Here is a 15,458-nt window from a genome sequence, read left to right as displayed (position 1 = left end):
TTTTTTTTTTTTTTGCATGAATTGGTTGAATTCATGGATTGTCTATAAGCATAAGGAGATTTCATTTAGGCTCATCTCAAAGTTTGAAAAACGCTGTTTATTTGAAAAATATTAACTTCCAATTTTAAGCAGCAATTCATTCTAATAAGTAATTTTAACAATATTTTATTTACAGATTGCCCAAGGACTCCAGATACTCCAAATAGTGACCCTCGTTGTTCTACTAGCAACAATAGATTAAAGGCTCTACAAAAACAATTGGATATAGAACTTAAAGTAAAACAAGGTGCAGAGAATATGATACAGATGTATTCAAATGGATCTTCAAAGGTAAGTGTAGTAAATAAATGTAACTACTTAGTCATTATTTGCAGATTCCATAGTTATAAATTTATCTACTAAATAAAATTTATTTGTAACTCCAACATCAGTACTGGTGGCATGGCACTTTGGCAGTCATTTGTGTACATGCCTGGAGCGGGGGAAATTTGAATTGTCTGACATGCTTATTTCCAGCTGAGGTCTAACAAGGTGATTTTGCCTTCTTAAGCTATGGTACACTAAAAAGTATCCTTTTTGAGATCTGTTTAGTGCTGTGTTTGTCACATTTTTGTGCTTTTAATTGGTAATTTCACTGTTTAAACACTATATTATGACATCTGAGATCATTTTTACCTCAAAATTTGAAAGAGTGAATAAAAGAATTTGGAAACATGTTTTGTTTCATGGGTTTTTTTTTTTAAAGTAACATTTTAAAAATTGTTTATTCCTACCAAGACCTAGTTAATCAAAAATTTGACCTTATGGGTAAAGGATACACAGAGCTTTCCATATCTGCAAGTTTTCTGTAAATCTAAAATTATTTAAAAAGAAATTATCTAAAAAAATTTAGTCTATAATGAGTTTTCCACATTATAGACCACTCTCCCAAGTTTTCGGGAGAGGGCAAATGAAAAGATGGTACATTTTGGCATCATCAATAATTGCTTGGCCTAGACCTGTGCATTCTTGGGAATCTGGTATGGGCATATAACTCCTAACTGAAAATCAGTGTTATGTGGAGCAATTCTTAGTAATAAGAACATGTCCTTGTTATTAGGTATAATGCAGCAAAAAAAAAAAAAAAAAAAAAAAATTTGTTGTGAGCCACTGAGCCAGATTATCCTCAAGGTTCTCTTCAGCCTAAGGTTCTATAGTTTTAATAATTTCCAAAAATTCTAAGAAGGATATAAAATTATAAAATATACCTTTTTACTTTCAACTCATGTATTTTAAATATTTTTATCTCTGCAAATCAATTTTTTATATTTTAATAGATATTTTAAAAATAATTTCATAATAAAAGTTCTTATGTATTTTGTTTGTTTGTTTCAGTTTAAAAAGAATTTGAAATCAGAGGGAAATTTTTTTTTCTTAGTCGTGCATCCTAGCTATTCACCCCAAATGAAATTTGAGGCTAAGCCTGGTGGCTCACACCTGTATACGTAGCACTCTGGGAGGCTGAGGCAGGAGGATTCCTTGAGGCCAGGAGTTTGAAACCAGCCTGGTCAATATAGCAAGACCCTGTCTCAAAAAAAAAAAAAAAATTGTTTAAAGAGAAAGAAAAAAAGACATTAGGGAAGACATCAAAAAGAAAGAAATGTGTACTTTTCATAAAAAATGTTTTAACGTTAATTATGAGCATTAGATTTTATGTTCAAAAGAATTTTTTGTTACTTTTAGAGAAAGGTATTTGTTCCTATTTACTTATGTGATATTTGATAGGATATTATTTCACTAACTTTGAACATTTCTTATTGGATGATAGAGTTATTGTTTGTGCTGTTATTTTTAGCACTGACATTTAGTTTTAGGGATTTTATATTTTTATAAAATGTTATTTTGACCTTTTTTTTTCTAAGTAAATACTTTGTTCCTGGAACTGCGATTTTAGCACATTATGCTGAGCATTTTCAAATTAACCCAGCTACTACCTTTGGAGTAAAGTTTTTAAATCTGGGGTGGAGGGATTAGTTTGAGGGGTTTATGAACCCTTTGAAGTTATAGGAAAAGCAAGTGTCTGTGTTGATAGTTGTATGGATGAAAGGGCTGTAGGTTACACCTTATTCTCAAAGTGGTATTTAATCCACAAAAGATTACTAACCACTGCTCTAAGTTGAACAGTTATGGACATATTAAAAGTAAAACAAATAGATAACCTAAAACAACCACAGATCCAAAGTGAACAAGGCTGTGAGCATCCTGTTAAAACAGATATGTCAATTTTGCATAGGTTTTTATTTTGAATTAGATTTATTAATTTGAGAGGGACTCAAATGGATGTCCAAAGCCCATTTGCAACTACTATTGTCTCTGAGATAGGCCTGCCAGTTATTTCTGTCTAGATTCCACCTTAACTGTTTTTATTTTTCATCTTTAAACTTCTCAAAGGGTCAGAGTACGTCGTTTTAGATTAGGGAAAATTATAAATTTTAATTATGTGGAATATTAATTTATTCACTAAGGATTTAGTTAAAAGTTTGATAGCCATTATGCTAGGCTGTGGGGTATAAGTGTAATAAAGATGGTCCTTATTACATACTAGGTACTCAATAGATAATATCCTGCTTTTAAGAGACCCGCTATCTTAAAAGGAGATATATCGTGTGTGAATAGTTACAGTGTGTAACAGTGATTTGTTTGACTGACTTTGGAAGCACAGTGGAGAATAATCATTTAACTGCCAGAATGAAATCTTTTAAGTTTTAGTATGATATTTGAAGGATGATTTGGCATTTAATAAAAAATTACTTTTTAGGGATGGTGGTGTGGTTGAATGCAGTATATACACAGTAAGGAACTGTGAAATAGCCTGGCTTATTCTAAGGAATGAAAGTGATTTGGTGTGGCTGTAGCACAAGTTCTTAGCATATTTCTTACCTAACATATCTGAGGGTAGCTAAAATGTACTTCTGATAGTAAGAGTTGTCAACTCTAGCAGTTGTTTTCAATTAAAAGCCATAGGGAAACAAATCTGAATCTCCAGAAAGACATTCATTTTGTTTGGGAAAAGTCCTCCAGGTGATTCCATTAGGGCTTCTTTCCCTTCCCCACCAGTGGAGTTTTAAGTGGGTGAGGCATAGTGAGAGATATAACGAAACTGAAAGAAAAGCCAGGTTATATGGTAGTTTGCACAGAATTAAGCAGTTGTGATTATCTTACAAGATAGATGGAGCTGCTGAAAGCAGGGAGCTCCTTTTAGCTGGGAAAATACACAATCAGATTTCAAGTTTAGAAATTTCACATCCATCCGGTCAGGTGTGGTGGCTCACGCCTGTAATCCCAGCACTTTGGGAGGCCAAGGTGGGCGGATCACCCGAGGTTGGGAGTTAGAGACCAGCCTGACTAACATGGATAAAGAAACCCTGTCTCTACTAAAAATACAAAATTAACTGGGCATGGTGTTGCATGCCTGTAATCCTGCTACTTGGGAGGCTGAGGCAAGAGAATCACTTGAACCTGGGAGGTGGAGGTTGTGTTGAGCCGAGATCACACCATTGCACTCCAGCCTGGGCAACGACAAAAGGAAAACTCCATCTCAAAAAAAAAAAAAAAGTTCACATCCATCCTCCTCAGACTTAAAGAATTAATTAAAGAAGGTCTTATATGCAGGCAGTAAGTTTAAGTAGTGTTTTGCAGTAGTACAGGTTAAATAGCTTCCTTTCTCTTGTAACAGCAGTGAAAACAGTGAAGATAAGAGTCATACTTTTGGTATCTTGGATATGAGGAAGGAGGCAGAGTCAAAGATTGTTCTTAGATTGGTTATGTGGATCGACTGATAAATTATGGTGCCCTTCACAATGACAGAGAATTCATGAGGGGGAGCAAATTTAGGGACAGGGATGATTAATTCAGTTTGGCAGTAAAAATTGTCAACAGGACTCTGGTTATGGGATTCTACATGATTAAATTATTACCCTTGTGCATGTTATGATCGGAGCTGTCCTTTTTAAATTTGTCAGATATTTTCACCCTCCTGCTTCAGAACCCTCCAGTGGTTTTCCCTCATACTTAAAATCCAAAATTCTTATTCTGACTCTGAAAACCTATAGCTTCTGATCTCATCTTCTAAAACACCTTCATCTCTCATTACACTCTAGCTACACTAGCTTCTTTTCTATCCCTTAAACATAGCAAGCACACTCTTACCTCAGGGCTTTTGCACTTGCTATGTCTTTGCCTAGGTATCTGTTCTCCCAAGTACTTTTGTGGCTTTCTCCCTTCATTAAGTCATCTACTTGGATGCTACCACCTCAGCAAGCTCTTCACTACTTATCCTAAGATAAATAGCAACCTCTGTGTCTCTTCTTATCCCTTTATTGCATTACCACTACCTTAAATTACAATTTATGTGATCACTTTCTTTACCATCAGTTTTCAGCATTAGAAAATAAATTTCATGCAGGCAGAGACATTATCTTGGTTATTACCATATCTTCAATACCTAAAACAATACTACATTGAAGTAATTTGCTACAAATACTCAATAAGTATCTGTTAAAACAATTGATACCGCTTCACTGCCCATTCCATTTATCTTCCTCTGGCCCATAATTTACACATTGTTCTTTTTCTTATTTCATACTGTGTGTACTGTAATTATTTTCTTATTATCCCTTTTATGACTAACATGTTTTTATTGTCAGCACAAGGATCTGAGGAATGGGATGCAGTTATTTTACCCCATTACATAACTAGTTTAGCTTGCCATTTTCTTATTTGGTAGTGTGGCTTTAAGCAGCATCATTGTTTTTTGTTTTTTGTTTTTTTATCCTTTGAAACGATCTCTGGGGGCTTCATGAGATATGTTAAAGACATACCTCCTGTTTTTTGTTGTTGTTGTTGTTGTTTTGAGACAGAGGCTCGCTCTCTCGCCCAGGCTCAAGTGCAGTGGTGCAATCTCGGCTCACTGCTACCTCCCCCTCCCAAATTCAAGCAATTCTCCTCCCTCAGCCTGCCTCCTGTGTACCTGGAATTATAGGCACACACCACTATGCCTGGCTAATTTTTTGTATGGCTAGTAGAGATGGAGTTTCACCATGTTGGCCAGACTGGTCTCGAACTCCTGACCTCAAGTGATCCCCCTGCCTGGCCCTCCCAAAGTGCTGAGATTACAGTCGTGAGCCACCGTGCCCAGCCATGTCTCCTGTTTATAGAATCACTTGAACCTGGGAGTTTTTGAGACTTCGTCTCAAAAAAATAATAAATAATAAAAATAAAGACATGTCTCCTGTATATATATTCAGGCGGTAAACCAAGGTATTTATTAAAATTTGGGGTTCTTACCAGCATCTTGCATTGGTTTTAAGTGTTCCCCAATCCTCCACATATGGATATACCAGACTATCCATCCAGGTCTCCCCAACCGCCAGTCCTCCAGTTTTGTTTGTTTAAGCTTTGAGATCTAATTTAGATAGAAAAAAGTTGCAGATATTTAGTTATACATTTCGATTAATTTGGATGTTTCTATACATATGTATGCATATGTGATACCACCATGACAACCAGGTTACTTCCAAAAGTACCCTTGGGTTCTTTAGTGGAAGTTTGTTTTTGTTTTTTTTTGTTTTTGTTGTTGTCGTTGTAAAAGCACTTAACATGAGAAAATCTCCAGTCTTGACATATTCCACACTTATTTATTATAATGACTCGGGAAGCCTTTCTGGATTCCCTCAACTACAATTGATTCCACCTTTTTTTTGTTTGTTTGTTTGAGACAGGGTTTCACTCTGTCACCCAGGCTGGAGTGCAGTAGGGCAGTCTTGGCTCACTGCAGCCTCCACCTGCCAGATTCAAGTGATTCTCGTGCCTCAGCCTCCTGAGTAGCTGGAATTACAAGTGGGCACTACCATGCCTGGCTAATTTTTTGTATTTTTGGTAGAGGCAGGGTTTCACCATGTTGGCCAGGCTGGTCTTGAACTCCTGACCTCAGATGATCCGCCCGCCTCAGCCTCCCAAAGTGCTGGGATTACAGGCGTGAGCCACCATCCTTGGCCTGATTCCATATTTCTTGGGAATTTTCTTCAGCTACTTTTAACTTCCTAGTGCATATAATAATCATTTGTATGTCTTCTAGCAAATTATAAGCTTCATCGGATAACATTCTGATTGACTAATATTTGTATTTTCACTGGTCTGGCATGTAATTTATGGCTTACTTCCTGTATGTTACTTTAACATAAATATATGATGAAAAAATAAGAATGATTGGCCTATTTATTACCTAGATGGTACTAATAAGAACAATGATTGGCTTTTTTGAAAGTTTTCTGTGTGATGTAATGTGTTGTAATGTCCCACTGTAGCTTGCAAAACAAGATGTTATTTTTTTGTAAAATAAAAAACATATAATTTGAAAATAGTATAAATGTTTAGTTATTCTTATAATTGTAAAATATTTATTCCAAATATAATTACCAGCATTATAGAGTACCAATTACTAATAGTTCATTACTTTAGTCTATTAGGTTGAGCCATATAAAATTGCTGTTTTTTTAGTTCAAAATCAGTCAGACATTGGCATTTTCATGTAGTTCAACCTCATATATGTAAAAACTTTCCCAAAGTTTTTATCAACATAAGTCAGATTTCTCCAATATGTAAACCAGTTCATATACTCCAGCCTTATCTCTTCCCTTGTACGTATTATGTGCTCAATAAAAATTCCGTTGAATGCCTGAAAACGTAAAACTGATATGTAATAACTATGTATTGCCTGTGATAGATAATATCCAAAGTCCATTTTAGAAGTTTCATCATATGTTGACATCCTGCAGATCCTCCAGAAATTTCTGTGGGAAAATTCACCAATTTTGAAAATAAAATACAAGTGCTGTTTCTTGCTTGTTGAATTGAAATAGTGAAGAAAGGAGTATTTCCAAAGAAGTAAAATGATGGAACTACTGTCATTTTGCATGACAATAAAATAATAAAAGAAGTAGCTTAATTGAAGAGGGTAATATTATATGGTTTACTTAATATTTATACTTTTACATTAGAACTTCAAGCCACTTAATCATTATTTTTATTGTCCTAAAAGAGAACATTTTAATGCCAATTATGTGCTAGGCAATATAATTTTAGTTTAATGCTAACAAAAGTTTTATATTGAAGAGAATGGTATCACAATTTACATAGTTTATGCAAGAAACCTAAGGCTTTCAGAAAATAGATAATTTGTCCAAGTTTATATATAATAAGATTTGGGCTCAAGTCTGTCTGACTGCAAAGTACGGTTGTCCCATTAAATTATGAGCTTTGGAATACTTTTACTCTAGTCTGATCTCAAAGAAATTCAGTCATGCATTGCATTACAACAGGGATACATTCTGAAAAAAGCATCAGTGGGTGATTTCATCATTGTGTGGATATCATAGAGTGTACTTACACAATTCTAGAAGGTACTAGACTATATGGTATAGCCTATTGCACTTAAGCTGTAGTAACAGCATGTAACTATACTGAATACTGTAGGCAATTGTAACACAATGGTAAGTACTTGTATATCTAAATATATCTAAACATAGGTATATGTATTCCATTGTTGACCTAAATGTCATTATGCAGCAGTCTGGCCAGAAGCTATTTTCTAAATGACTGACTTTGGGAATATGAAAGAAATAGAAGAAAAATTTATAAATTTTGTAAATATGCAATGTTTTTTCCTCCATGGTATATTAACCTGAGTTTGGTATTCAGCAGAGTATATCTCAGCTCACTTTTATTCCCCTTATCTCCAATCTTTTTCTTCTTTATTCAGTGTCAAATAGTGTGTGTTTGATTTATTGAAATAATACTGCCGTCATCAAGCGTGTCTCTTGGGTTCTAAGAGACATGAATCTCCGGGAGGATACAGGTTGATTGTGTGCTATTTTATTTCCAAATTAGTACTGATTGCCTTAGTGATTAAAAATAGAGATGCTTAAATAAAATGCAAAGCTTGTCCTTTCTTATGAGTAAGTACTTTCTAACTTGATGTTTAATCAATTTGTGTGTGTATGTGTGTGTGGATACCAGTCTTTAACAACTGATGCAACTCTAAAAACAGGAGGTGGCATTAACTTCTAATATTTCTTTTTAAGATTTCTTAGTTTTCTACAGTTGCTGTAACAAAGTATCACTAATTTAGTGGTATAAAACAACAGAAATGTATTACGTTATAATTTTGTAGTTATTTTGTCTGAAGTGAACCTTACTGAGCTTAAATCAAGGTATTGGCAGGACTGCATTCCCTTCTGGAGGATGTAGGGCAGAATGTTTCCCTGTTTTTTCCAGCTGCTGGAGGCTACTCACACTTCTTGGCTCCTGGCTTCTTCTAAGCCAGCAATAGCAGGTCCAGTTTTTCTCACATCACATCACTCTGACCTTTTCTTCCTCCCTTTTCTACATTTAAGGACCCTTGTGATTACATTGGGCCTATCTGGATAATCAAGGACAGTCTCTGTATTTTAAGGTCAAATGATTAACAACATTAATTCTATTTGCTACCTTAAATCTCCTTTGCCATGTAAGGTAACTTACTAACAAGGTTCTGAGGCTTAGGACATTGACATCTTTGAGTAGGTCATTATTTGGCATACAATTCCTTCTGTCACTCACATTCAGTGTTACTGGAACTAAGCAATGGTATGCTATTGCATTGGTTCATTTGTGTTACTGTAAAGGAATATCTGAGACTGAGTAATTTGTAAAGAAAAAGGTTTATTTTTGGCTCGTGGTACTACAGACTGTACAAGAAGGATGGTGCTGGCATGTGCTTCTGTTGAGGGCCTCAGGAAGCTTACAGTCATGATGGAAGATGAAGGGCAGCCAACATGTCACCTGGTGAGAGGAAGCAAGAGAGAGAGGAGGAAGTACCAGGCTCTTTTGAACAAACAGCTCAACAACCAACGTGAACTCATAGAATGAGAACGTACTCATGCTGTGAGGGTGGCACCAAGCAATTCATGAGGGATCTGTCCCTGTGACCCAAATACCTCCCAGTAGGCCTCGATTCAGACACTGAGGACTTACATTTCAAAATGAGATTTGGAGGGACAAACACCAAATCGTATCAGGCATTAACATTATTTCACTTAATTCAGAGCTTTTTTTGAAATCTTAAGAAATGACAGAAGTCTATTCTCCAGCTTTATTAAGAAGGTCTCATTTTTTGACATTAAAGTCTTTCTAGGGACCTTTCTCATTGTCACCAGGGTTGACAAGTGCTGTTTTCTACCTCTCTTAGCATAATTAATTGGAACACAAATGCTATCTGATTAGGTTTTTATTTTAGGTTTAATCATGGAGGCATTCATTTCATACTATGTTTCTGAATCTTAGAGTTATTGATCATAGTAAAGAAAAATTATTTTTTGTGTATAGCAAAAATAAGAAAATTACAAATGTGAATTTGGATTTTGATTTTCTAAAAAATAGTAACAAGATTCAAACCTACAGTATCTGTTAGCAGATAAATGTATTGTGCTGTGTGTGTGTATATATATGTATATACATAATGAAATATTGTCCAGCCTTGAAAAAGGGAATACTGCCATATATGACAACATGGGTGAGCCCAGAGGACATTATGCAAAGTGAAATAAGCCAGACACAGGAAGAAAAATACTGCATGATCTCACTTCCCTGTGGAATCCAAAAAAAAGAGCTGAATAAATAGAAACACAGTAGAATACAGTTACCAGCAATAGGGAGGAAGAAGAAATGGGGAGAAGTAGGTCAAAAGGTACATATTTAGAGTTAGGTAGGATGAATAAGTCCAGAGATCTAATATATAGCATGAACTACAGTTAATATTATATACCGAAAATATGCTAAGAGAGTAGATTTTAGATACACGTAATACATATACACATGAAAAGGGGTAACCGTAGAAGTAAATTTGTTTGACTGTTAATAATCATTTCACTCTGTGTATGCATACCAAAACATCATGTACACTGCAAGTATATGCAATAAAAGATAAATTTTAAAAACACAGCCATAATAAGATTTACTTCTCTCCCAAACTGTCTTAACTAATGGAGTTGTTTTTCACAATTATCACTCTGTAAGTTTGATGGCTCTTTTTTTTGTAAATTTATCAATAAGATATAGCGCTAACAGCATTCTTTTAACTGTTTTTCACTTGCTGATACATCACTTGATCTGTTTAGAAGATATGAAAATGTTTCATTTTCCCCTTTATTTGCTTAATTTTTCAAACTTTTTTTTTTAATAGGATCGGAAACTCCATGGTACAGCTCAGCAACTGCTCCAGGATAGCAAGACAAAAATAGAAGTCATACGAATGCAGATTCTTCAGGCAGTCCAGACTAATGAATTGGCTTTTGATAATGGTGATGGAATAAATTGTCCTCCTTCTTATGAGCATAATGGTGCTAAATAATCTTATGTAGGAACAGGGCAGTGGTTCAGAGTTAAGGGGGAGGAAGCATTATTATTACTGTCTTTTTTTTTTAATCTTGAGTTTTAGACTCTTCACTTGGATAGATGCTTTTAGATATTTGGCCCTTATATTTCAAGAAGATATTGATCTAGAATATATCTCTTCATTTAAATAGATTATCAAATACTTACAATCAGTCTGTATTTTTAAAACAATCTGTTACCTGTTTAAGAGTATGATTTTGTTTTCTTTTGTTTTTTTGGTTTTGTTTTATTTATTTATTTTTAATTCCAGAAGAAATCTTTACAGCTAGTTGCTAAGAGTAGGAGTAGAAACTTTCAGTCTCCCAGTGTTACAATATTTGGATATCTTTCACCTCTAAAATCTTTTTTCCAGATTTGTAATTTTGATGTATAATGACAAAAATGAAAGACTGAATTTCAGTATCATATCAAATACTTGTATTTCAGTGTTTATTGATGTAAGGACTAAATTACTGTAATGTCACGGGAATTCATTTCTTTTCATGATTTTAATCACTGCAAATTGGAAAGTCAAATAAATGGTGCAATTAAAATTTCTTTTTTCCCTTCTAGCAAAACCTGTGATAAGTCCTCTTGAACTTCGGATGGAAGAATTAAGGCATCATTTTAGGATAGAGTTTGCAGTAGCAGAAGGTGCAAAGAATGTAATGAAATTACTTGGCTCAGGAAAAGTAACAGACAGAAAAGCACTTTCAGAAGTAATTCTAAATAAAATTTTTATTTGATTTAATAAATACATTATTCAAAGTACGTGATTATTTGAGTGACAACAATTGTCTTTTCCCTGTGCAAGGCTCAAGCAAGATTTAATGAATCAAGTCAGAAGTTGGACCTTTTAAAGTATTCATTAGAGCAGAGATTAAATGAACTTCCCAAGAATCATCCCAAAAGCAGTATTATTATTGAAGAACTGTCACTTGTTGCATCACCAACACTAAGTCCACGTCAAAGTATGATATCTACACAAAATCAATATAGTACACTATCCAAACCAGCAGCATTAACAGGTATGTAGTGTATATCCGTTGTTTGTTGTGTGTATTTTTGTCTATAACTGGTTCTGATTTAATAATTGAAAAACTTGTGCATAGATTTTTTTCAATTGTGATAAGATACACATAGAATAAAATTTGTTGTATTAACCATTTTAATTTTATTCAATTTGGAAGCATTTAGTATATTCACAATATTGTGTGACCATCACCACTACCTAGTTTCAAAGCATTTGCATCACCCCAAAAGGAAACGTATACCCATTAAGCAGTCACTCCTCATTCCCCCTTCCTCCCAGCTGCCAGCAACTACTAATTGTCTGTCTCTACAGATTTGTTTATTCTAGATATTTCATATGATAGAAATTATATAATTTGTGACCTTTTTTGCCTGGCTTCTTTTACTTAGCATATTGTTTTCAAGGTGCATTCATGTTATGTATGAGTACTTCACTCACTTTTAATGTCTGAATAGTATTCCACTTGCGGGAATATTCCAAAATTCAAAACTTTTTGTGCACCCAACATGATGCTCAAAGGTCATGTCCAAGGAAATTCTCATTGGAGCATTTTGGATTTGGGATTTCAGATTTCCAGATTAGGGATGCTTAATCGGTAAGTATAATATAATATAAACATTCCAAAATCTGAGATATTTCTGGTCCCAAGCATTTCGGATAAGGAATACTCAACCATATTTGATTGACCTGTTTGTCAGAGTATATGGGTTCTTTCTACCTTTTGACTGTTGTGAGTAGTGTTGCTATGAACATTTATGTGCAGGTTTTTGCTTGAACATCTGTTTTCAATTTGGGGGTATATTCCTAGTAGTATAATTGCTAGATCATATGGTAACTATATCTAAGATTTTGAGGAACTGTCAAACTGTTCTTCACAGCATTTACATTATTTTATACTTCTAACAGTAATGTATAAAGTGGGTTTCAGTATCTCCAGATCCTCACCAATAGTTATTTTTCTTTCATTCTTCTTTGATCATGTCCTAATAGGTCCATTATTGGAAGTATGGTAATATGTCTAACTATTTCTGTAGAACCGTCTCTGTTTCTCCCTTCAGTTATGTAAATTTTTGTTTCCTATATTTGTGGGCTCTGTTGCTAGGTCATGTATGTTTATAATTTTTATATCTTTTAGATGGCTTGACTCCTTTACCTTTACCTTAACTCCTTTATAATGTCCTTCTTTCTCTCCTGTAATAATATTTAATTTAAAGTCTGTTTTGTCTGATTTTAGAACAGCTACCCCTACTTTGTTTTGGTTTTGTCTTTGGGTTCAAATGAGTCTCTTTTAGATTATATATTATTGTGTCCTGTTTTATAAGATCCATTCTGTCAGTCTGTGCTTTTTTTTTTTTTTTTTTAAATTCATTTTTACTGGGACAGTCTCACTCTGTCATTATAGCCTCCCACTCCCAGGTTCAAGCAATTCTTGTGCCTCAGCCTCCCGCGTAGATGGGATTACAGGCATGTGCTACTGCACCTGGCTAGTTTTTGTATTTTTAGTAGAGATGGGATTTCACCATGATGGCCACACTGGTCTCAAACTCCTGGCCTCAAGTGATCTGCCTGCCTTGGCATCCCAAAGTGCTAGGATTACTGGTGTGAGCCACCGCATCTGACCAGTGTCTGCTATTTAATTTAATAGTTTAAGACAATTATCCAGGTGAGGTTGCATGCACCTGTAGTTCCAGCTTCTTGGGAGGCAGAGGCAGGAGAATTGCATGAGCCCAGAAGTTTGAGGCTACAGTGAGTTGTGATTCTACCACTGCACTCCAGCCTGGGTGACCGAGCAAGACTCCATCTCTAAGAAAGAAAGAAAGAGAGAGAAACATTTAAAGTAATTACCAATAGGATGTAATAATCCTGGTGGTAACTACTGAGAGGTAGGTTAAATTTAATAGGTTTATAGCACAGTCCCCCACAAAACTGCCATCACTTCATAAGCAAGCAGCAAACTTAGAGTTTCCAAGGCCACATGCACTCCTGACCAACTGTCTACAGATTCCAGAATTTCTACTAGCATCTCAGCTCAGTAATTTGCTGGAACAAATCATAGAACTCAGGGAAGCACTATACTTAGGATTACATTTTTATTATAAAGGATACAAATTAGGACCTTCATGGCTCACTGCAGCCAAAAGAAAATAAACATAAAGGGGAAGATCTTAGAGGATCTCAAACACAAACCTTATGCGTCCTTAGGATATATCACCCTCCTAACACATCAGTGTCTGTCACTGATCGGGAAGTTCACTTGAGCATTGGGTGTGCAGAATTTTCACTGGGGCTTTGTTACGTAGGTGTGATTGAGTGAATCATTGGCCACATGATTGAATTCAATCTCCAGCCTTGTGCCCCTCCCTAGGTCAGGAGGTCAGACTGATTGCTGTGTGGCTCAAAGCCTCCACCTCCTAAAGATATGATCATTCTTTCTGGCATGGCCAGCCCCCCATCCTGAAACTGTCTAGAGGCCAACCATGAGTCACCTTATCAGGTGTGGTCTGAGGTATCCACTATGAATAACAAAGGCACTCCTATCACTGGGGGACAGTCCAGAGGTTTAGACTTAGAGGCTGTCTTCCAGAAACCAGGGACAAAAACCAGCCAAATTATTATACAACAAAAGGGCTTCTGGCATTTTGCAGGTTTTTTTGTTTTTGTTTTTGTTTTTTGCAAGTGTTTATCTTTTTTTCTCTGAGTTCTATTACTACCTTCTTTTGGTTTTAATTGAATTTTTCTACTCCATTTTTATTTATTTATTTTCGAGACAGGATCTCTGTCTGTTGCCAAGGCTGGAGTACAGTGGTGTGATCATAGCTCACTGTAACCTCAAACATCTGGGCTCAAGCAGTCCTCCTGCCTCAACCTCCTGAGTAGCTAGGAGTACAGGAACGTGCCACCACACCTAGCTAATTTTTAATTTTTTGCTAGGAGTGGGATCTCACCGTGTTGCTCAGGCTAGTCTCAAACTCCCAACCTCAAGCAATCTTCCCACCTCAGACTCCCAAAGTGTTGGGATTACAGGCATGAGCCACTATGCCCAGCTTCTACTCTACTTTTCTTATTCTCTTCTTGCTCCCTTTTCTGAGATAAATATATATATATTTTTTCTCCTACTTCAGCCTCCCTAGTAGCTGGGAGTACAGGTGCACACCACCACACTCAGTTTATTTTTTTTGTAGAGACGGGGTTTCTCTATGTTGCCCAGCCTGGTCTTCAACTCCTGGGCTCAAGTGATCTGTCTGCCTTGGCCTCCCAAAGTGCTGGGATTACAGGCATGAGCTACTATGCCTGGTCTTTCACTAAATCTTGAACTCCTCACAACCAGTCACCTTACTGCCTCCGTAGTTTTTGCCTTTTCCAGAATGGTCATATAGTTGGAATCTTACAGTATGTAGCCTTTTCACATTGGTTTCTTTCACTTAGTAATACACATTTAAGTTTCCTCCATGTCTTTCCATGGTTTAATAGCTCATTTTTGGTTTTGTGCTGAATAATACTCTATTGTGTGTATGTACCATAATTTATTTATTCATTCATTTACTGAAGGACTTCTTGGTTGCTTCTAGGTTTGGGTAGTTATGTATAAAGCTGTTATAAACATCTGTGTGCAGGTTTATTATTTTCTTAGTGATTACTCCAGTGATTGTAACTAATGTCCTAAATTTATTATAATCTTATCTTTAGTAGCCTACAAAACTCCTTCACTGTGCCCTTGTTATATTGTCACAAACTGTCTTTATGTACCATATACTCATTAACATAGGCTATAAATATTGTTTTATGCATTAGTCTTTTAAATCATAAAGGAAACAAAAGAAGAGTTAATTAAAATATAGAAATACTGGCTTCTGGCCGGTCGCGGTGGCTCATGTCTGTAATCCCAGCACTTTGGGAGGCCGAGGCGGGCGGATCATGAGGTCAGGAGATCGAGACCATCCTGGCTAACACGTTGAAACCCCGTCTCTACTAAAAA

At 35.6% G+C, this 15,458-nt stretch overlaps 1 protein-coding gene across 4 annotated transcripts in view; it reads left to right on the top strand.

Moving 5' to 3' along the window:
- The window catches only part of PKN2 (protein kinase N2), a 170,488-nt gene that overhangs the window by 92,123 nt on the left and 62,907 nt on the right, over positions 1 to 15,458 (top strand). For all 4 annotated transcript variants that reach the window (XM_011982081.1, XM_011982082.1, XM_011982080.1 and 1 more), the window contains 4 exons: positions 176 to 330; positions 10,259 to 10,376; positions 11,023 to 11,168; positions 11,264 to 11,477. In XM_011982081.1, the coding sequence (XP_011837471.1) occupies positions 176 to 330; positions 10,259 to 10,376; positions 11,023 to 11,168; positions 11,264 to 11,477 (633 nt within the window). The remainder of the gene's footprint in view (positions 1 to 175; positions 331 to 10,258; positions 10,377 to 11,022; positions 11,169 to 11,263; positions 11,478 to 15,458) is intronic.

Source organism: Mandrillus leucophaeus, unplaced genomic scaffold (assembly GCF_000951045.1).
Source record: "Mandrillus leucophaeus isolate KB7577 unplaced genomic scaffold, Mleu.le_1.0 Scaffold235, whole genome shotgun sequence".
NCBI lineage: Eukaryota > Metazoa > Chordata > Mammalia > Primates > Cercopithecidae > Mandrillus > Mandrillus leucophaeus.
Note: the sequence above shows the minus strand (reverse complement) of the source record. Positions and strands in the feature narration are given on the sequence as shown.